Source organism: Ptychodera flava, assembly GCF_041260155.1.
Source record: "Ptychodera flava strain L36383 chromosome 3 unlocalized genomic scaffold, AS_Pfla_20210202 Scaffold_27__1_contigs__length_13241970_pilon, whole genome shotgun sequence".
Taxonomy (NCBI): Eukaryota; Metazoa; Hemichordata; class Enteropneusta; family Ptychoderidae; genus Ptychodera; species Ptychodera flava.
The window spans coordinates 12,593,768-12,618,776 of NW_027248281.1; the positions used below are offsets into that span (position 1 = coordinate 12,593,768).

The 25,009-nt window shown below is 37.7% G+C and overlaps 1 protein-coding gene across 1 annotated transcript in view; it reads right to left on the reverse strand.

Annotated features, from left to right (window-relative positions):
- LOC139126347 (uncharacterized) overlaps positions 1-25,009 on the reverse strand; it is a 66,146-nt gene that overhangs the window by 8,653 nt on the left and 32,484 nt on the right. The window contains exons 6-9 of the mRNA XM_070692416.1: positions 23,730-24,038; positions 16,375-16,508; positions 15,492-15,642; positions 11,661-11,774 (exon numbers count right to left, since the gene is read on the reverse strand). Of these exons, the coding sequence (XP_070548517.1) occupies positions 11,661-11,774; positions 15,492-15,642; positions 16,375-16,508; positions 23,730-24,038 (708 nt within the window). The remainder of the gene's footprint in view (positions 1-11,660; positions 11,775-15,491; positions 15,643-16,374; positions 16,509-23,729; positions 24,039-25,009) is intronic.

Here is a 25,009-nt window from a genome sequence, read left to right on the forward strand (position 1 = left end):
TGTCTGTACGTGAATCCGTCAATTTGAATTTTTTTCACGTTCAATTTAATACGCTGCGGCAATAAATCACTGAAACTCACCTTATTTCATCCTCCTGCTCAAAATCATAGTCAGATTCAGATTCCTCGGGTGAACTTTTGCTAGTGTAGTCGCTGCTGTCGTCAGTGTCGCTCATTTTTACCGTGATTTAGAAGAAATTCGATCTGTACGAATTCTTTATGTCACGCAGAAATCTGCGTTGGAAGTCTACACTCAAGATCGTATACATGATAACCCACGCTAACTTCGGAGAGCCTCGGCTCATGTTTATTAATAAAAAAATTACATCATTCAAACGAATATTGCCTTATTAGGGTAAACCCTTGCCTTGTATGGCTGAATCAGCTCATTCATCGTCAGAACGGCTATAGGAACAGCGGGAAAGCCGACGTACACGCAATTTCGATCATATATGATCGATAATAGAGGGCGCTGCTGCAACTTATTTCTTCGTGTAAACCTTTAGCACATCTGTACCATAAATAATGGATTATGCTCTTATTTTTATTTTGTCCCCCGCAGTTGTCTGCATGAAGTTTACATTCCATCTCCCCTACAGTATAATTGCTGAAAAGTGGTCTAATTATAAAATGCTGATCACATTATTTGGCCCATGACTCTTTTTCCCCATCAACTGAAATTGAATCTGTCTCATCAAATAAATAATTGATCTGAAACTTAGGGGCTTCATTGCACACTCCAAAACAGTGTACTTTCAAAGGTGAAAAAAATACAATGGGTTTACTTGTCTAGTTTGATGAGGTAGAAGAAAACTCTGTGCAAAATCAAAAGTATGATGGACATCACATAAATCGTAAGAACAAGGCTAAGAACCAAATTCAACATCAGATGCCACACTGACCTCTACTGATGACTTACTGACACATTCATTGTAAAATTATCTTCCAGCTTTTGCACAGCAAACATGGTCATGGTATTCTGAAGCCAGGGTTGACTTTTCTTCTTCACTTACAGCATACAGAATTTTTTTGTCGGGACTTTTCACACTTAGAACACACATCTGTACGAATATTCATTTTTTTGATATGCAGAGCACAGGAGTCCTCTACATCTTTGAATGTGCTTACTAGGGCTACAAGCTTTACAAGAGTCAACATACTGCTTATGAATGTCATCTTTGCGTGCACTTAAGGGCTGGTAAATTAATGGGACACGGTGACGACCACGAAGTGCAGCTTGTATGGGAATACCATTCTCCTGTGCATATTGATATCTTCAGGAATTGTTTAACATCAGTAACCTTAAAATCCAAAAAATATAATTTTAAATATTTTAAAATCAACGAAATAGTAAATGTTGCCTTAATCTGTAACAATTTATCAGAACTCTTTATGTAACTGTAAACAGTAACAATTATTGTAATTTATTCGCCTACTTATTTGTTTATTTATTTATTTATTTACTGGCTGGGAACAACGGGCTTTCGCCCAATTACAGTTCCAGCAAAAGAAAAAGAAACTAACAAAGAGCACAACAAAGAAACAAAGACAGTAACAACACAGTTAAAAAAACAATCATTGGTAAAAAATACAGATCTAAAAAGAATAAACATTATTAAATAAAAATCTGTGAAATTGCCCAAAGTTACAATTAAAAATATCAAAAGTCTCCTTGTTTAAAATACTATTCAAATGTTTCATAGTTCTCTGTAAAAATGCTGAAGAATGAGCGATGACTCTTGATGCATTAGGTTTAAAATGTTGTTTTGAGCGCAGAGTGCGAGAAGGCACATGCAGACAGATACGCGCTAGAATTTCGGAGCTGCTATAAAAAGAACTTTCATTTGTAAAAGAAGGTGGCATCCATAAAACTCCTACGCTCTTGTAGAGATGGAATTTTGAAAAAGGTACAGAGTTTGTTGTACTAGCCAGATGAGTAGGTTATGCCAGTTTTACCGCACAAGTATTTGAGAAATTTACACTGAACTCTTTCGAGACGGTGAATGAGATACAGTTGGTGTGGAAACCATACTTGACTGGCATACTCAAGCTGGCTCCGACAAGTGTTATATACAGGGTTTTGAGAGTGTTGACATTTCTAAAATTACATGAGTTACGTTTTATAAAACCTAGCAACTTGAAAGCTTTAACAGTAATTGTATTAATGTGCGCAGAGAAGTTTAGATTTTGGGTGAGAAGAACACCCAGGTCTTTAACAAATGTTACTCTACATAAATTGTCACCATTAATACTATAATCATATAGAATGTGAGTTTTCTTGTTCGTAAAGGAAATAACCATACATTTTTTTAAAATTCAGTTTTAGTTTCCAGGTCATGCACCATCTCTCAATGTGGTTAAGGTCTTGTTGAAGAGAACTGCAGTCCGAGTTGTTAGAAATTTGCCTCTACAATTTTTAGTCATCTGCATACAATGACATGAAACTTGAAACTGAAGAACTAATATTATTAACGTAGAGAACAAATAGAAGTGGACCTAACTGAGACACTTGGGGTACACCAGAAGTTACTTTACTCCATGAGGAGAAGTGCCCATTAAGGACCACACGCTGCACTCTATTACTAAGATATGAGTAGAACCAATTCAAAATGTTACTATGAATGCCAAAGTGGGAGAGTTTATGCAGTAAAAGTCTATGATTGACTGAGTCAAAGGCTTAGCTAAAATCAAGGTAAATGGAATAAACTTAGCCACGATCATTAATAACTCTGGATAAATGGTCTATGTAAGACACAGGGTTGGTGACGGTGGAGCGCCCCCTAACAAATCCGTGCTGATTGTCGGCCAGTGCATTCTGCACGTGGTTATAAATGTGGGGAAAGACAGCTTTTTCAAAAACTTTACTAAAATTAGGGAGGAGTGAGATTAGCCGGTAATTTGAACTTTACATACAGCCAAAATATTCTTTTCAATAATTTTAAAGTCAAAGCTGTCGAACTATACACACTACTGATCAATTTTGCCAAAATAAATTGTTTTCATGTTGTGTTTTTAATGATTATGATATTCTAAATAAATGCTATGATTGCAGGCACAGGTTAATGATTTTCAAAATAGCTACAGTAACATGAATTAACTACATGAATTCATAATACACATATCACAAAATAATTTGTTTAAATCACTCACCTCAAACGAATAAGCATTATGAGCCTTCTTCCCTTTCACCCACAGACTTTTGGAAGAACTCCTTTCTCCTTCTAATGGGCCTTTAGATTTTTAAATGACTGAGAACCTGAAAAGAAAATGGAAAATGAGACAAGGTGATTTACCTTACATGAAAATTCTCAGCACAACATAGACAGCTCCCACCTACTCCTACCCTCCTAATTGATGCTGGCATCCAATCATTTTTATACAAAATACAAAGCACCACTTTTGACACATCACGGTACTTCTGAGTACTAATCGATAAAACTTAAGCTGACCTCTGTTAAATCAGTTAAATGCGAGTGAAAATTTAATAGCCACGGCTATATCATATAAATACATTGTTTAAAGTCGTTGAAATACATGCATATCGGTAACATTGTCGATATCTCTAAAGGAAACGACCCGATCGTACACAAGGATTCGTAGGAATGAAAGGCATGACAAGACAATAGCAATAGAAATTTTACCTGAACGTCAGCATGCATTTTTCCTTATTGCATTGGAAAGTCATTGGATTAGCGTAAACAAAAATTAAAGCGGTTCGCGAGGTTGCATTTACATATGAATAAATTTTTCATTTATGATGACGACGTTGAGAGAAACTTACCGATGAAATGAAACAAATGCTTTTTCACAAATTCCTTCGCCATCAAACGTGTAACGGAAGCGTTGACATGACCTCTTCTCCCCTCTAGCAGTGTCTCCAGACACCTCCACAGACTGGAGCTTGGCAAGCAACAGAATGTCCCTTTCCTGCCACGAAAATTCGGCGAGGTCGTGGCGGTACCCATGAACACGATCGAAGTACAGCCGTCGGTAGCATTTTACCGTTACACCGCAGCCAACCACCATTAAGCGACGAGCTGTAACTTAATCGAGGGGATAAGAGTGTCTACATTTTTAGGACCACTCTCTTTCGCCATTGTCTGGGAACGGCTCGATGTTTACCTTACGAAATCCCTTGAGCGTCGGCTGATCTCACCCTGGGTTAGCTAGAGAAGTAGCCTTCTTCGTCATCAACATCGTCGACAATGTGGCCGATCTCCAAGTGACGGGGAACCGCGGCTGGATCGCTGATAACTGGTTCGCGTTCTGGAACTACTTCGAATTCGAAATGTTCTCGATTAGCTAAAACGTCATTTCGCCAGTCAAGCAATAAATTGACCAATTCTTGGTCCGATGCTGACATATTATCGGATAAGCTTGCAGATATACATGGAAACAAACACAAGTTTGCGGACGAAGTAAACACACTGACTTGGCTCTGCGAGTCAAGGATTTGTAGCAGCCGATCTGTGTAAGGCACGAAACCATGTTCCCTTCTAAACGGTTCTATTCGTAATTTCACGCTAAATAAAATGTAAAATTTATGTTTTTTCAGTTATTTGCATCAACCTGAACATTTCTGTCGATAACATGTTATCCGCTATCACTTCAGAACGCGGTATAAGCGACTTAACTTGTTTATAGTCTGCAAAATACAGTGTTTTCGATGGATCTTAAAACAAAATAGAACACTCAATTTGCAACTTTATACATCAATTGTTGCAACAATTTTTCTCGAAAACATGTGACTTGACTTCAGGGGTGTATTGCTTGACACGGCCCATATTATATTATATAGTACTTAGAGGTCATTACCCAATATCGCTGTTCCTGTGTCGTATCAGCATGAGTGTCATTTGTGCTGCGTCAGACACGAGACGAAGTCGAGTGTCTGACGCAGTACAAATGACACTCATGCTGATACGACACAAGGTAAACGATGAGGTCAACATCACGCGCGACACCGCTGCAAGTCCTCTGTACCTCTGTATCACAATCGTCATATCGTCAAAAATCGCCATACATGACGAACCTTTTAAGGAGCAATATGCTATTACAATTGTAACCGACAAAAACTGTGTTCAGCTTTAAATCTATTCTGATTTCGATCGTCGTACGGCATAGAACTCAAGATGGGACGCCATTTTGTGTGTTTACCCTGAGAGTTGCTGGGTCAACAGCCATCATGCACGCGACATCCGCTGTCGTGCCACGCGCTCACTACCTGTAGACCGTGCAGTGTGCATGTGCCGGCGCCATGCGAGGCAGAATGTTTGCTAGAGCTTGGCCAAAAAAATACGAGAACATCAGCAGGAAAACCATGGGAAAATGTAATGAAAGAGTTATGGACAAATACGTATTTTTTAAATCAAAGGTCATACAGGTCACATGACATTTTATCGACAAATATGTATCCAATACTTATCCCCGTATACAAAAAAACAAACCTCGAGCTCGACTGACTTGCCCGGCATTAGATATGTGCATATTTAATGAGGTTTATGAAATTGCGTCATAAGGTGTCCCATCCCAAACAATATAAATGATGTAGCTCTTATGGTTGCTGAGTTATGGACATATATGTATATTTGAGATCAAAGGTCATCGAGGTCACGTTACATTTTGCCGAAAAAATGTATCCCATACTTATCCCCACATACCAAAAATCAGACCTCTAGCTCTATTGGCATGCCCAGAATTAGATATGTGCATATTTAATGAGGTTATGATGTGGCGTCATAAGGTCTCCCATCCTACCAAATATGAAAGGTGTAGCACTTGTGGTTACTGAGTTATTGACATATATGTGTATTTAGGGTCAAAGGTCAATGGGGTCACATGACATTTTCTTTAAAAAAATTGCATCCCATAATTATCCCCATATACCAAAAATCAGACCTCTAGCTGTGTTTGCTTACCCAAAAAGAGAGGTGCATATTTAATGAGGTACAAGATGTGTCATCATAAGGTCTCCAATCAAGCCAAATATGAATGATGTAGCTCTTGTCGTTACTGAGTTACGGACATATATGTATATTTGAGGTCAAAGGTCATTGAAGTCATGTGATATTTTGTTTAAAAAATTGTTTTCTGTAGGTATCCCTTTATACCAAAAATCAGACCTCTGGCTCTATTGGATTGCCAAGAATTAGATATGACTCTCACATACAAAGGCCAGAGTGAGCCATTGGTATAGCTTAGCTGCAGAGGTATAGGGAGGTCAAAGGTCATGAAAAATCAGAAAAATAATATTTAAAAAATCTTCTTCTCAAAAACTGCCAGGTCAATTTCCATGAAATTTAATATATAGCATCTAGGTGGTATAGCCTATAAAGTTTGCGAAAATATTTTGGATCGGTCAAACTTTATGCAAATTAGATAGTATTAATACTTTCATTTCAAAATTGCAGCCAGGTCAAGTGACTCATTAAAAATTCAAGACTTACATGCACTACCTCTCATTGACCTTAAACATTGTACCAAGTTTTAAAAAGTTTCATTGAGCAGTTTCTGAGATTGAGAAGGGCAAAAAAGGCAGAAGAAGAAGAAGAATAAAAGCTGCAAGCAGCATTGTAGGGGCCAAGCAGCTCGCATAGTTGATGAGACATATGATGTGTCACCATGAGATCTGCCATTATACCAAAGATGAAGGTGTTTGCACTAATTGTTGCTCATGTTTAGGTACATACGTATATTTGAGGTGAAAGGGAATAGCACTGTTGGTTACTGAGTTATGGACAAATATGTATATTCGAGGTCAAACGTCATAGAGTTCAAGTGACATTTTGTCCAAAAATTTGTATCCCATAGTTATCCCTATATACCAAAAATCAGACCTCTAGCTCTGTTGGCTTGTCAAAAATTAGATATGTGCATATTTAATGAGGCATGACATATGGTACCATAAGGTTTCCCATTATACCAAATATGAAGGGTGTAGCCCTTGTGGTTACTGAGTTATGGACAGATATGTACATTTGAGTCAAAGGTCATCAAGGTCACGTGACATTTTGTCAAAAAAATTGTATCCCATAGTTATCCCTATATACCAAAAATCAGACCTCTAACTCTATTGGTTTGCCAAAAATTAGATCTGTGCATATTTAATGAGGCATGAAATATGGTACCATAAGGTCTCCCATCATACCAAATATGAAGGGTGTAGCCAATTAAACAATGTAACATCGCATTGTAATGAGTGTAGGGTACACTCTTTATTCGCACTTTCAAAGCTTGCCCTACTTGAGCAACACTATTGCAAAATAGAGATGTGAATGAGATATCGACAGAAGCAAAATAGACGTTTGGCAAAGCACGGTCCCTCTTCTAGAGCGACCGCGGTATTGACAACGCTGTCCGATGCGTCAGGCTTAATTTTAACTGATCACCAGTAAAATTGAATGATATAGCTACTCATTAAATTTTGCCCCAGTTGTCAGGGCTGTTCCACCTTTTTATGAATTTATGTATCTTCCGAAGTGGCAATTTATCTAAGCCAAACTCTGTTTTCCTATCTACAGCGGCAAGATGAGATCTAAACAAACACAGCGGGTAATGAGATTTTACAGCCAGCAATGGTGATCTGATAACCGGGATGAACCATTTTCATGTATGTTCGTTAAAAGGGGACTGGATTGGGGAATGAAAACTACAAGGAATAAAACACGATCTTAAGAGATCATATCGTGCCTTGTCTTCTTTTTGATAAATATTACACATAACTAGGTTTGAAAAAAGCTGTATGAAGTAACATCATTACAAAACATGGTATTTTGTACAAAAGTTTGAGATCTATGGAAGACCGGTCACGACATGCGACATGCGAGTTTTTTTTTAAACTGCGACCTGGGAGTTCTTAAACTGCGACATGCGAGTTCTTCAACTGCGACGTGCGAGTTGCAAAACTAATATGGCGTTTGCATACATGTCATTTCGTTCTCCTCCTAACAATGGATTACAGAGGTAGAGACGATCTTATTTCTGCATACTTCTACAATGGATAGGCCTACACCCTGGGAGAAATAGCGGCCACGTTAGGACTCCGACATGTATGGAAGACCGGTCTCGACCTGCGACATACGACCTGCGTCTTCAACTGTGATCTGCGACCTAACCCTAACTCTAACCCTACCCTAACCCTAACGCTAACTAACCCTAAGTTATGCCGTTACAATTTTTCTGTCCCTTGGCCTAACCTCCAGGGTTGAGAGCGAAGTAAGGCCTTTCACGAGAGAAAACCTAACCCCTAACCCCAACCCTAACCCTAACCCCTAACCCCTAACCCTAACCCTAACCGCAGATCGCAGTTTTAAAAACTCGCATGTCGCATGTCGTGACCGGTCTTCCATAGAGATCACCCCATGTACATTGATCTTTAAAAAGCCGGTCTTCACTGTGTGGTTCACAGGAGTCTAATTCAAAAGCACTCAGTGACTCATAAAAAGTCAACTTTACAGTCTGTCTTGAAAACTCCATCAAAATTCGAGACAAGATGACAAAATCTGTTGATATTTTAACAAGAAAATAATCGTACAAAGCTACATGAAATTGAAACTATGGAACATATCGCTAAGAGAATAAATGCGCCACAGACGGCACTTCAGCATGTCATCACCCATCTCATTCTCAGTACCATAGCCCAAAACATCCTGGAAGGCCATAATCAAAAGGTTTGACATGACCTGCACAACTAGTTGCTTAATTTTTTGAGGGACCGGTGAAGAAACCTTTCATAGCAGCCAGTAAAATATTGACAAAATACCTTTTTAGAATACTTGTACTGTAAAAAACCAGCCGGCAATCAGAACAGTGTTCAACATACTACACAATGAACTGAGCCACACATACAAAACCATTACCAAAGTTCCGTCTGACCAGCTAAATTACTGAAACAAAGCGGACAGTGGAGTACATTATGGTTCATCCCGGTATCAGATCACCATTGGTGGCTGTAAAATGTGTTACCCGCTGTGTTTGTTTAGATTTCATCTTGCCGCTGCAGATAGGAAAACAGAGTTTGGCTTAGGAAGTTCCCTTGGTATATTGCAATATCCCTAGCTAAATTGGTAGGTAATTACCAACTTGCCCCACCGAAGAATAATGGCCACAACTGTAACAGATGAGTGATGAACAAACACCCGATTCAAGCGGCATCGATATCGTGACAAAGCAACCACGAGAATTCAGGACTGCCATAGGTAACCGACAAGTGTCGAACAATGCCGAAGATCAACCGAGTAAGATTTCCAGGCAGGATGAAAAGTTGAAGTTGAGTCTCATTCATAGAATATCCTGGGCGTGTGGGTCGGCTCCATGTCCAGGCATATTCCTGTAGGCTGTACAGTACACAGTTGTTGACTCGGCCGACGTTGGATCGGCTGCTGGCACACACAACTCTGCCATGCTCTCACGGAAATATTTCTAGGTCTACACCAAATTGACGACGTATATATAAACTAAAACTATCCAGGTTTGTGTTTTGCAGTCCAAAACCGCGCATCTATTTATCATATCGAACTATCTGAGATCTTCTCGCAGTTGGTACCCAATGTGTTGTCTATTGCTCTCAGGGGATAGCTCTCACATGTTAGCCGAATCTGACGTCACGCCACGTGACCAATACGTCACGAAAATGAACTCAAACGTTTTCAGACAGGGTGGATTTTCCACCACTTTGACCGTGAAATACACTATTTTAGACAAAGTTACCACGAGAACGTTATGGATTTTTTGAAATAACAAATACTGTTTTATTCAATTCGATAAAGATCAGACAAACAAAATATAGGTGAGATATACACTTTAAAATGGAAAGATAATGACCCTTCACAAAGTGTTAGCAAGGAAAAGATTGTACCTCCCAAATTTATATGTGCCCTATGAGTCACAGGCTGTATAAATGATATATTAATAATTGACATATATTTTTTTCATGTCACTTTGAACTTTTAAAGAATACCTTTACCCTTTAGAAATAATCACTAGGGTGAAAGTTCAATATCATATTAGTTGTTCACATCTGCCTTTTCACATATGCCTGTTCAACCACTACTCTCATGATGTACATTTATATCAATTGCCAAACACTTATAAAAGCACAAATTAAACTTGTGTTGTATTTAAAATATCTATTCACAGTTTCTTCAGAGACCAGAATGTACATGTTTAGTGAATCAACAATCCGGTGAAATTCCAAAAGCAGATTTCTCGCATACATTCACTGGTAACCAGCTCAGTCGAATCAAGTACATTAATATCAATTATTATGCATCTATAAACACTCAGTTATAGCTAGTTTGGCATTGAAAAAAATCAGCCAAAATAGAAAAAAAACGGGTGACGGGCTGTTGTTCAAGTGACGCGCGCGCTGACCAGAAACATTTCCTTTTTTGGCCTTAATTCTGATCTTACCTAAACATGATATGTCATTTTATTTTGCATCTTTTCATTTGTAGCTTTCTAAATTATTACTATTTCTGCTGAAAATGGAATGTGGTGTGTTATTTTCAACATGCACATTTTGAATATTTGTATGACCTCTGATGTAAAAAGAAGAGATTTTTCACCCATGGTCTGACAGTCTACATGTTCTTAGATACTGTAAGAATGAATAGTGAACTGAGTGCAGTGCGAATCCATGCAAATGCTTGATATTGTGTGATTCAAATGTGAGTGTCAATGGACTGTCAGATTAATATGGTTATTCAATGTCATTATTGTCAGTTCAAATATAATGATTCATCGTCTGTGTTTGAGATAATTTCATTTTTCAAGGTAGGATTTTTAATTCTTTTATTTATATCCTTGCAAGTTGCAGGTCCCTGGAGATACTTATTTGGCATTGAACAGATAGGGAAAGTGTAGTGCCCCAAGGAATGACAGAGTCATACACAAAGGCATGACAACAACTGCCCTAGACCTTGCAGCAAAGTTATGACTATATCGTTTCCTACATACAGTCCGAGACAGCTGGTGTATAATGAAAAATGACCCTAAGGGATGAAAACTATGGAAGACCGGTCACGACAAGCGAGTTTTTTTAAAACTGCGATCTGCGGTTAGGGTTAGGGGTGAGGGTTAGGTTTAGGGATAGGGCTAGGGGTTAGGGTTAGGGTTAGGGGTTAGGTTTGGGTTAGTTAGGGTTAGGGTCAGGGTTAGGGTTAGGATTAGGGTAGAGTTAGTGTTAGGGTTAGGTCGCAGATCACATTTTAAAGATGCAGGTCACATTTCGCAGGTCATGACCGGTCTTCCATAGAAAACATATAACTAAAATTTTGAGTTTCTGGTAACCTTTGACTCTCATCATCCTTACGCGAATAACTATGATGTCATCTTTTGAACTGCAAATAGGACATGCAGTCTTAATAATAATTGCTACCAACGCAGGTGCTGCAGGGTGATCAAGTCTATAAATCTTGTTATAACTCAACAACATCGAGGTCCTAATAATGTGATTACTAAACACATTTATTCTCAGACTTGTAACAAATGTAGTTTTTATTTTCTCAATATGCTGATTCTTATGTCGAGTGTCAGAATACATGCAAACCTTCATCAAACACTTTAAAGGAAAGGGGATTTACTAAAAGATATACAACTTCAGTAGCGAATCTTGATGTTATGGTTAAATGGGACAATATGTGTTTAATAAATACTTCTTACCATCGACGTCAGTGACTCCAGCTGGTGTGCTTGGTATTGAACTGTTGTTAGGCCTTTCATATAGATTTGTGGAGTTCTCTTTGTAATGACACTTGCACGGCTTGCCAACGAGTACTAAAATCGACAATAAAGAATAATATTGATTAACATTGAATTTCATTAAACTGCATAACTCTTGGAATATATATCTTTGTATATATATATATATATATATATATATATATATAGTGTATATATATATATATATATATATATACTAGTGTATATATATATATATATATATATCACATACATAGACCCAGTTATTCCTATAGTACGACATCACACTATGGTAATACGGTTTACAGATCACATACATAGACCCAGTTATTCCTATAGTACGACATCATACTATGGTAATACGGTTTACAGAATTTCCGTATACCCCTACTTCTGACGTCAGAAGTAGGGGTATACGGTCGGAACTGCTTTAATTAAACCTGTCAATGAACACCTGTTTTATCAGAAAAATTCTCACAGGAATATGAAGCGGGTTGTGGAGCATTTGGAAATGCAATGGTCAAGAGCATCGAAAAGGAAATAAAATGAGAAAATATTTGCACCGATTTTTGTTCGAATTGTTCACATTTCAATGGCGCGAAAATGAGGACACGATCGTCTGCCCCTAAAATTTTAGACAAAGTGAGCAATGTCGTCAACCGAGCGTTACGTGGCCGTGTCCCAGGGCGAAATTGATGCATTCATAACCAACCAGCGCAAATCGAACACCATCAAAACAACAAATAATGCAGTTAGGCAACTGATTAAGTTTCTAGCAGCAACGGAGGATGGTTTTGATGCCGAAATTTTCAATTTGTCACTGAAACTTTGGATTTGTACCTGTCAAAGTTCTTCATTGGAGCGAGACAAAGCGATGGGACAGAATATGAACCGGACACTTTGACAACTTATCAACGGGGCATCGACAGGTTTTTATCGGAGAACGGGTACAAATTTTCCATATGCCGGGATGCAGTATTCGCGAAATCTCAAGAGGCGATTCGAGCCAAACGATCTGATCTGAAAGCAAAAGGTAAAGGAAATAAATCCCGTGCCAGCGAACCCCTGACGGACAATGAAATCCTGATGATGCGCGAAAAAGGGGTGCTCGGTAACCATTCACCAGAATCGCTAATGTTTACAGTGTGGTGGAATAATACCAAACTATTGGGATTTCGAGCATCAGATGAAAACAAGAAATTGCTGTGGGGAGATATCAAATTAAAAGTTACAGCTTCGGGCAGAGAGTACGTTGAATTTAATGAACGCGACAACAAAACCCGCTCCGGACAATATGCCATCAATCGTCCGTATTCGCCCAAGATGTTCGCCGTTGACAACAAAGCCATATGTCCGATCGAAACCTACAAGCTGTATCGTGACCATCGACCTGTTGAAATGTGTACGGACGACTCACGTTTTTATCTCGCCATCAATTACAAGCCAATTGGTAATATTTGGTATAAGCGACAGCCAACGGGGAAGAACAAATTAGAAAACATCGTGCAGACTATGACTATGTCCGAGAGAGCAGGGATACCGGGGCGTAAAACCAACCACAGCGCACGGAAAACAGCCATCCAAAAGCTCCACGATAGTGGCATCCCACCAACCCAAATAATGCAGCTTTCTGGTCATCGAAATGTTCAGTCAATCAATTCCTATGCCGTCAACTCCCTTCCCCAGCAAGAGCTCATGTCCGACATTTTGGTGGGCTTTGATAACGGCCGGCAGTTGGCGATACCAACCGCACAGCCGAACGCTTCGTCAATTCCTCTTAACGCTCTGCCCCATGGTCCTGTGTCAGAAAATGCGTCAACGATCCCGACAAGTCACGTCTACCCAGCTCAATCCGGTTTGAATTCAAGTTCTGGGCAATGTGCTCTGGCAGCTGCAGCAGCGGGAATGTCATGCTACGATGACGGGCTGTACCGTGAACGTTACAATAAATGTCGCTGGGTCGTCAGGGTTTCCTCAGCCACAACGTAGACGAAGGGCAGTCATATATGACACTAGCGATAGCTCACAGGAATGAACGTTGAATGACCAAATTTAAACATTTCTCAATCCAGCTTGTTAAAAGACGTGTTTTTTTCATTCATGATTGCAAAGCTGTTTCATGTTTCTCTGTTTAGATAACCTTGAATTGTCGCATCGTTCTGTGTTTACATATTGGAGCGTTCGATTTTGACAGAAGCGGCCCATTTGTTCGTGTAATTTCCATTTTGACAGCGAAGTTGTATAATAATCGACAAAAACTCTGAAATATACAGTTAAATTTTGTCTTTATTGTTATTTCGATGCCGAAGTAAAGGTTTCACATTTTTCTGTAATTTTGAATGAGTAAGGCAAGCGGCAGTTTCTGAGTTTGATTGCACATAATAACAATACATCAACGCACGATTTTGAACCGCGTGGTCATTTCAATATTGACACTATGAAATAGTATTTTTGACGTTCGCACTTTACCTTAAAATAAAATCGTGAATATGACGACATTGTGTTCATCAGTTCTCTATGATCAGCTGCTATATCCATTCAAAGAAAGCTATATCCATTCAAACTGCGTGAGCATTGTGGTTTTACTCAGTAGAAACTGGCCGGCGTGGGCCGGTATAATGTCCTGAATCAGCTGGGACCGCATAACTTCATCCGCCTCATTGACACAATAAAGTTCCACATAATATTGTACCGTAAAGCCAATTTTATTAAAAATTGAAAATAATTGGGTCTATGAATGTGATAAATATATAATTTCCCAGTATTCCTCACTCGTGTGACGTCATCGAAGACTCGGGTTCCCCCCCCCCCACATAGCTGTATCCCTCCTCGCCTACCGGCTCGGAGGGATACTGCCGCTATATGGAGCGAACCCTCGTCTTCGATGACGTCACACTCGTTCGGAATACTGGGAGATTATACATAAATATATGGCTAAAGTACTCTATGCAGGGATGCAGAGCAACATTACAATAAATATGAGATTATATTAATTATGTTTAGTGCCTTTAAGTATATGTTATATATGTCACATATATTATATATATACATGTGTATATCGTTTTACCAATAGATCAATTCATTCAATCGACAGAAAGATCGATCGATTGATAGATCAGTTGAATGATCAATCGGTCGATCTATCGATTGATTAATGGATAAATCGATCGATTGAGGATAAATCTATCCCAATAATCTATTTCCATGAATCATTTGATCCAATACGTTATTAGTTGATTTGATACGTTATCGTGAGATGCATCGAAGACGAAATACACGGGTAGTTTGAAGCTGAACATCGTTTGTAATTTATTTATCATCTGTGTGTTTAATTACGAGGCAGCTGCAAAGCAGAGAATAGACGAGGAAAGTCAGGTGAGGATGCAAGTAAGGTCAGCTCATAGCCGACTCAAGTCCGTCATAGCGCATTCACAAAGTATGTTTGTTTGCACCAGGACCAACTCCACGGAACCTAAACCTAGTCTGAATGCAATGAGATGTGATATTTTGTACCGTGCGTGCATGGGTCATTTCTCTCAACTGTCGGGATATTTCATTGTATGATGTATGGTCGTTGTCAGAGGTTTTCTTCTGATGCTATGCTTGTTGTCGTCATTTGAAAAACAAATCAGATAAGAACTATTATTTGTTGTCGATTATCGATCCCCAAGAGCGCCATTCTTTCAATCTTCATGATTAAGGGAAAGGAAGGGTTATTAGTATTATAACTATGTGTGGAGAAACGAATTCTCCTAAACAATAAGGAGGTAAACAAGGTAAACATGACATTACCTGGAAGATTAAGTGTGTATTTATCACTTTTGATAACACCGCAGATTGTCTGTACCATGCATTGATAAGTTCCTTGATCAGCGAGGGCCAGACGTGCAATCGCGAGTGTGCTAAACCCTCTTTCCGACGTGATAATGTGCATTTCATCTTCCTTTAAACCAGAGAAAATGAAAGAAAGGCTGGAATTTATATACCATGTTTATATACATGCCCTGTCACCAATAGGTTACGATTTAAGTACGCATGTATGTACGCATGTATGTACGCATGTATGTATGTATGTATGTATGTATGTATGTATGTATGTATGTATGTATGTATGTATGTATGTATGTATGTATGTATGTATGTATGGATGGATGGATGGATGGATGGATGGATGGATGGATGGATGGATGGATGGATGGATGGATGGATGTAGGTATGTATGTATGTAGGTAGGTAGGTATGTATGTGTGTAATTTGGTGTGTGTCTCTGTGTGTGACTCCGTGTCTTCTAGTTGTATATATATCTGTAAATCTGTAAGCGTTGGGGTAATACACTATCGACCTGAAAATTATATAACCTCTATCAGCTTCCTATTTACGTCGTCGAAAACTTAGCAAACTCTGAATTTATTTTTAAAGAGCAATGGGCCTTCGTAATAGAATCTGATCTTTTTAACTTCATTAGTCTCCATCCAGATGAAAAACGCTTGGGAGCATGTCTACTAGCTCATCGCCTTTCTCGCCATTATTATAGAAATATCGAGCTAAAAAATTTTATGTTCAATGGTAGCTATGGTTACCGTATTACTTTAAATTTTGTATCTACATTTTGGCTACAAGCAGTTAAAATCTAAAATACTAATGCGTATACCAGTGAAGTCGTCGATACATTTACCTGTACACTTATATCGTCCTTAATCCAGGAAATACTTTCAAAGCCTTCAGTGGAATCACAGTTGAGTTCGAACGAATCACCGCTATATTTGATTTCTTGCTTTTGAGATGTGTATATCAACACATTGACCGATTCTGAAGTTCACAATAGAAAAAAAACGCAATTCACCACAATAGTGACAATTTGGAAAACCACATACAAATTGAAAGGGCTCACATATTTATATGTTAGAATTGTCTGTTAATTAACACTTTTCTCTGATATGATATCGCCAGGAGTTTCACAACTTTCTCAAAATTATTAGTGTCAACATCATGAGCAATATTCATCACATATAATTTCAAATGAATTTCTCTTTATGAACACTTTTAAATAGCTGAAATGAAAATTATCAATTTCCTTTGCTGCTGTTACATCAGTGTACATAACCTTATGTGGCAAGTTTCATTGGTTTCAGTAAAGCCCTGTAAGGTTATATGCAAAATCGTGAAGCTCAGAAAAGCAAGTCCTGCCATATTGTTTCACTAATTGGTTAAGGCAAGAAATATAAAACAATCAGGAATTAGCTGGTTTAAAGTAAATGACTTTCATTACTCTTTTATCGCAGTACCTTCAAAGTACGTAGACAATTTTTTTTATCCCAATAATTAGGAACGTTCGTTAACAAAGGCATAGGAACTGGGCGCAGTTAACCCCAAACCCCCCACTTCAATGCTGCAGTCGGGAGGGCAAAAAGGTAATTTTGCCCCCTCTCAACATTAATTAATATACACTGACTACAACTAGCTACTGATCAACTTTTACATATTACTATATTAGCAAGATGGATCTAGAGAATGACGCACCCACATAATCTGCTCGAAAGTAAAAGTATACAAATCAAACACATTGTAGGGCACACATTTTGTTGCATTTTGGTACATACAATGTAATTGGCTGAAAGGCTGCACGTATCGGTCATTTACCCAGTCAGATGAAACTTAACAAAGTCGATGATCATATAAAATAGTAAATTTTGTGACATGAAAACAAATAAATGCAGCTTATGAAAATTCGGGTACCGGTCCGCATGTTAGACTCATGTAAACAAACACTGCTTTCTCTGTAATTGTTAGAGGTAAGATATTACTCAACGGATGGTCTCCTTTTTGAATATCTGGTGCCCTGAAAAGGGCAGTTTGTATGTTTGTTTTGTGATCAGAGCTATTCTGATTCATCATCAGACAAAGGCTGACCCAGTACTTCTAACATAAAGTGGACGGTTTCAATATTCCGGTTCAGGGAATCTCGGAGTTCCTGTGTTCTCGTAACCTCCTCTGTGGCCACATCCATTATCAATTGGCGTCGCTGCCTGTACGGTGTCTCCATACTTTCAGGGAGTCCATTGATCGCTCGTGAGCATTCGTTTGGATCTCGAAGGTATTTCGAATCCATAGTGAGAAATGCTTTTGTGACCTTGTGCGCATGTGCACAGAGTATATCGTAAATATTATCTTGTTCCTTTAGTTACTTAGCCTTGTTTTTCATTATGAACAGAAAAGAAGGAAAGACAAGAGACCATAATGGAAAAATGCCATAACGTTACTGTAATGTTTCTCTATAAAGCTGTTTCCATCTTTTTCTGTATACAACAGTCTTCCACTATGGATGAAACTTTGCATTACTATGAATGACTATAATATTTAATTTTGCGGGGCAATTTTGTCACAGTGTATGGTTTACCACGTTTATGTTTTTATGTAATTTTTCTGTAGTAAGGATCGAGATACACTGACTTCTGTAAGGCTTTTGACTCTGTAAATCATAGAGAGTCAGTTTACAGACGAGAACGTCATGGTTTTTCTGGTCCCTTCTACAGTTGTCAAAATCATAGTTAAGTAACCGTCAACAAAGAGTAGTTATTGATAGTCGTTTTTCTGAGTGGGCAAAGTATCATCAGGTATACCACAGGGGTCACTACTTGATTCACTGTTATTCACTATTAATGTAAATATTTACCAGGTGTTTATATAGATTTACTATGTCTCTTGGTATGCTGATGATGCCAAATAAATTTTTCAGACCTATTCAAACTATTTTAGATTGTGTAAAACTACAAAAAAGGTGGTAACAGAGTCGCCTTTTGGTGTCGTTCTTGGAAACTTGATTAAAATGTCAAAACATGTACTGTGACTTCTTTTACCAACAAGATGATTTTTATTGATCTCGGCTATTGTATTTCAAAAACTATTCTTCATAGACAACCAAAAGTGAAAGATTTGAGAATTCTTTTAGCCTCAAATTTAAGTATTTTCAGATCATATTTCTTTTACTGTAAATAAATCTTTCAGAAAGTTGAGTTTTGTAAAACGAAACTCTCAAACTTTTACTTAGGTTTAAACTTTTAAATCGCTTTATATTTCTCTTGTGAGGAGCTGTCTCGAGTATGGTTCTGTTTTCTGGAATCCTCGGCAAAAACCAGATATGGAATCACTTGAAAATGATCACCGTAAATTCATAAAATATCTGTCTTTCAAAACTCATATTTCATATCATACTGACCAGTATAAAGCTCTCTGTACTATGTTTAACTTACCAACTTTGGAAGAACGTCGCTCTTAGGTTAACACAAAATGTGCTGTTCCGATAACCCGACCTACCCTATTCTTTGACCTGCCGACCCTAAACTTTTTAAAGCTACATAAACGTGAAGTAAAAAAAAGAAAGAAAACCCCATAACATCACGCATTCATTACCTGGCATTTGATTTTTGCTTGAACGAGGATTTCTTTTATGTTGTTATTCCTTTTATATATATGATACGTGTTTTCTGGAAATGTTGTGGCCAGTGTTTGATCGCCCTGAACCCTTGAAAAATGCTTACAAATATAATTTTGAAAAATATCCCTGCCGACCTACCTACCCTATTTTTGAAAACCATGTTATTGGAAGAGCACACTTTATTTTGTTGGCCTTACCTTGGCCGTTTTTTCCTTACCTTCAATGACATGGTCTTTTTACACAAGTGTGCTACTGGGTTTTACAATTTTCCAGGTGTTTTATCAAAGCTTTGCTTTAATGCACTGGCAAACTTTTGTGCACCTGTCCTACATTCAGACCACCCCGTAATCGTATCAATGTTTTAAAATTTTCTCCACCCAACAGATGTATGACCACTTTCAATGAATTGATTCGTAACATTCATAAAATTGATATATTTCGTGATTCATTTAAGACTGACATTAGACATGTTATATTTTGATGGCTGTTCTTGTTGATTTTTTTGGTTTGTTTTTATTATCTGTGGTAACTTTCACTCGATTTAGTTTGTAAATAATTTTTCTTGCATTTTTAGTGCTGGCCTTTTCAGTATTTTAACCATTTGAGTTTGAGGTTTTGAGAAATCTGTAAATAGGACTTGATCCAGTAGGATTTCCGAATAAATAAATAAATACATAAATAATAAATAAATAAATAAATAAATAAATAAATAAATAAATAAATAAATAAATAAATAAATAAATAGAGTTTTACTTTTTCTGTTTTGACATTATTTTCTGACCCTTATCCCGCATATTTGATACGTGCATTGATGCTGTTCTTTACTTTAGGTTGAGATATTAGAAAACTGATAATGGCATAAGAGTTCTTTTTCAAAGCCAAGGGTAGTTGGCAGATTGTATTTTCAGATGACAGTCTGAACCTTCACTGCATAGAATGATTGGCGATAGTAACTTTAGCTCATTTAGAGAGAATGTAGCTATAAGTTTTGGCAACTTAAATTTCACTTTGTCTGTATATCGACTACCATTTCTCATTCGATTCCGCATAGGCATGCTAAAATATTCCGTATTCTGGTTTTCAAAATTCCGATGAATAAAACCTGTTTCTGTTGACAAATGATTTCTTGCTTAGGTTTGAAATCAATTGATTATACAGTGTTGGTTTTTTTTCGTCATGCATAGTGGTGTGGAACATGCAGATGCAATAGACACCTAAAATGCTGAAACGTGGCCAAAGATATAACTAATAGTATTTCGACAATGTTTTCATTTAAGGAATTCAAAAACGTTCCACAAACGACATAAATCAATCAATCAATCAATCAATCAATCAATCAAGAAAATTTATAAAGCGCCAGTATCCAATTAAATTGCTCAAAGGCTCTATACATTAACAAATCATTCTGTAAAAAGGGTATGAAAGCAAACGAAAAGCTCGATAAAAACACGGTGAAATAAAAAATAAATGAAAGTTGTATAAAAATGGTAAAACATTAATTAAAAAGTCAATCAATAATATTGTCTATCAATAAAACTGTTTATCAAGGATTAAAACTAGATGAATCAACAAAGTGGACAACTATGGTAACATCAGAATGCTCTTGAGAAAAGACGGTTTTTATGTTTTTCAGCATGTTGACTGTAGGACGTGTCAGCTCGCGAGAATAAGAGAATCTCACACCCCCAAGGACCCGGGATCAGATTTCTCACACGAGTTGGGGATATTTTGTCTCACACAAGCCGCAGGCGAGTGTGAGACAAAATATCCCCAACGAGTGTGAGAAATCTGATCCCAGGTCCTTGGTGTGTGAGATTTTTTTTCTCACATGACCACAAAATGCGTTAAATTCACATTGGACACGTACAACATTATCCAAAATCGTGACAAGTCTGTCGTCTGCCACTGTACTTTGACCTGCTTACTTTTTAGTTCTGGTCCGTGTGTTACTCGTCGTGCCATTAGATAACATTTTGCACGTGGAACAAAAAAGACTGTTTCTCATCCAATCAGAGCTCGTGTTATATTTACTGCAGAGTGTGGGACGGTTTCTGAGAGTGTGGGATCGATTTTTCCCACACTGTCGATCCCGCACTCCCAGCGGCCAGGAATGTGAGAAAGCACATTCTCCATAGATTTGATGTCTGCAGTAAAGAACATGGAAGAGCAATTTATCGGACGTGCGGAGTAAGCGTGGTGATACATTCAATAAGCTCTTATGCTTTGTAATAAGTCCGGAGTAATTTTATCCACTAATATAAAACCATTAAACATAAAGAAACCACATGTTCTCGCGTTTGCAAATATGGCTTTACTTAGTAAAGTGCAATTATTGAAAGGTGATGATGCCTTGCCTCAGGTGAACCCGCGTGCGGTAAATAATAGAATAATACAAAAGCGACAATTTTCGTATTGACCAATAATTGTGAATATACACAAAGAGGGCCTGAGTAAGATTGTGAATTGGTCAGAGCATGTTTTCGCATAAATACCCCTCAAAATCATGATAAAAACAAGTGCGTATTTAGCCCATAAGAACGAGTTTCTAGCGGGTGCCACATGTTGTGGCAGGATGTGCTTACTATTTTCGAAACACCTGACATCATTTGTTGGCCTTTTTGCCTGAGGTCCATATAACTTTCTTTCGCAGATTTGACTTTATTGTGTGGACCGCTACTTTACTGTCTGTTCTGTGCTTTTTTGTGTCTATGTAAATATGAGAAAGTCCGTTATATCACTCTATTTATTATAGGGAAACTTACTAATTACACACATTTTTAAAGTATTCTTTGCAGCGGAAGAACTTCACATTTTGTTGATCAGTCCGTAACAATTCAATTAAATCCAATCCAATTTGAATTGTACTCGACACACATACAGAGTATGGTAAAGTGTTCAGCAAGACACATTACACGTGTTACTGAATTGAAGCACAGAAAATTAACATACCCCGCATTTTGTTTTTCAATAACGCTAGTTTTACTATGAGAGGCATTGTGACAGTTGACATCTGAATTCAATTTTTGATGAGAATGGTGCTTGCACACAAGTAGCTTTTCTAAGGGTATGTCAGGCGGAGAGGAGTTCAACAGGCTGCTGCATTTAATACAAAAACACAATACTTAAAGAAAGGTCAAACATAAGAGATAGTGATAAAGCTCTTATTATAATATTTTACACCTTATGTTGATCTATTTCTACCAATTTGATACATATATTTAATTTATTTATTTTAAAATTTTATCGTAAATCAATCACCACAAAATGGTTAATGCATGCCTATCCCCCCCCCCCTGTCCAATGAATTGTTTCTTACGTCCTTAATTAAACATTAAAATTAGTACCAAGCTGACATTAAAAAACAAAATTCTTTTATTGCCGTAATGTCATTTTATGTTCAATGTACATTTAAGTTTCGTCAATTTTTGGTCAGGTGTTTTAAGATGTATATCCCAAATACGTAAAGTTCTTTCCATTAACAAATTACTAATTAGCTACAGTAAATGTGCTAAGCGACTTAATTGTCTGTTCATCATATTATCTTAATTTTTCATTATAATTTTCGTAAAGTCATATAGAGTCACTCCATATATTTCCCAAGGTAGGGAAGTTATGAAACATGCATAAGTCGACAAATGCCGTTAACTTTTACCGTCACTAAATGTTCACATGAGAATATGCTATTCACTCTTATTTGAAATGTACGATCACAGACAAAGAGAAACAGACTAGAAACGGGTATCGTTCAAGCTGTGAAGTGGTTGCGTAATCCCCTCTATGTACGCCTTGCCTTAGGTAGCTCTCGACTCTGCTTTCCGAAGAATGCCGAACATGCACCGTTCAGTAGTTCACAGATTTTCGCCAATTTTTAAGAGAAAGTATGTTGGGCAAAGTTCGTGTTGTTGTTGTCGTGAAGTGCTGAGCGGACGTGGCGTGCTGGCGAAAACGGGAAAAGGTCTGAGCTTCGGGGAGGTGAGTTTAACCTTTTTAAAAATTCCTCTCACATTTTTATGAATATATAAATAGTGTGTTTGAATTAAATTTAAAAGGCTTTTATGGATGCTTTCAGATTTCACTCAATGGTTTATTATTAGTCATATCTTTTTTTACAAGTTCGTCATGGAGTGTTTATGAAACTGCTGTCCTGTTATGTTTAGATTAGCGTGAAGCAGTGTTTCTGCCCCGAGAGTACACAAAATAAACATGGTTGCTATGCGACAGGCAACACGATGCCATCGACTTGCCAAAACCACAGACAATATAGGCAGGACTCGGGAAATCTCGTCCTATTTTTCACATACTCTCGTACAATTATCAACCACGCACGAAATCTCTTAAAAGTATGACACCTGTGAAGCTCATTATTACATGAAAAAGCCAAAGTTTATTGAGATGACCATGACCTCAAATGTTGTGCCGCGTTTCTAGTTTGTTTTTCTCTTTGTCTGTGGTACGATCTGTCACGGGTGAAACATCTTTGAAGGACGACATTAAAAAACAAATAAATCCATCTTAAGATCGCACACGTGTGCGTTGCACACGTAGTCTATGAATATTAATTGTAGTCACATTCGGCAAAATAATAAGCCACATACCTTGGATATATAGAGACACCTCCTCAATCTCCAATGGAACATTTCCAAACGGCGTCATTTTCACTTTGAAACATCTGGTTGGCATTTTACAGGTAATATTTCTGAACACTGCGATATAGTAGCTCTCTTTGTTATAGGAATATGAATAAACACCAGGAACATGAAGGCAAGTTAGCTCATTGCTTTGAACAAAATGAAGAGTATGACCAGAGTCATCATCCATAGCGATGTCAATATATTCCGTTGTCAGTTTGTACACGACGGCAACTTCTCTTCCTTCTTCGGTTGAGATATTGCAATGATTGTGAGCTGTAAATTTAATGAGAGCTGTGACTCATTCCCGTGTTATGCAAAACATTTATATACGTCGTATGTGTTCATCCAGAGTATGATCCAAATTTACAGTCGTAAAAAATGATGAGCACATAAACAAGCAGTGACCTGTAGCAAAGTCGAGTGAATATCTACCTGCGAAGGTGACTATTGCTAATATATTTTGTGTTTGCAGCGTTAAAAGATTTTACCTCAGTAGTTTTAGCATGAAAAATGGTGAAACAATAAACTGATATCGAGTGACCATCATGAAATAGACATTCACAACCTGGGACAGAGAAATGTTAACATAGCATTCCGATACTCGGATGTAACAGTGGAAGTAACTCAGACGACATGCCAACACTAATTTCATTTCAAACTTTCATTTGTTGTGACAACACAGAAACAATAAGACCTAAACGTTTATTTTGATTTTAAATTGAATCACTTGATGAGTATGCATTTAAATGCAGGAATCAGTATATCGAAACAAGCTTTTTAAGTGAACAGAGAATCGTGGTAGAACACTAGGCATTTATTTAGGGCATGATAACATAAGATGCAATTATCTGATCCGGGACTGTAAAATTAAATCCGCTATCCACTATGAATTTATACGCATATGGAAGATGATTCCTACTTCCTTATTGACGAATATTAAAGTCTACAGCATGTTCAAAATTGTTGAACACAGGCTTGATGGTTTTAAATAAAACTCGCACACAAACATCAAAGAAAGGCTGGCACAAGAGTAGAATGATGCTGCAATGAGAGATATGTTTGAGAACTTTCATATGACTGCGATCCAAAGACATGGCCGCTATTTTATGTTAACCTCTGACTACTCATATCATAGCAAATTTACGCTGCTACCTTGGCGAGTTTGTTATTACTTCTTCCAAAATCTGCCATTTTCGATAAGGTTGTCGTAGAAGATAAGTAACCAGCACAACGAAAAACCAAAC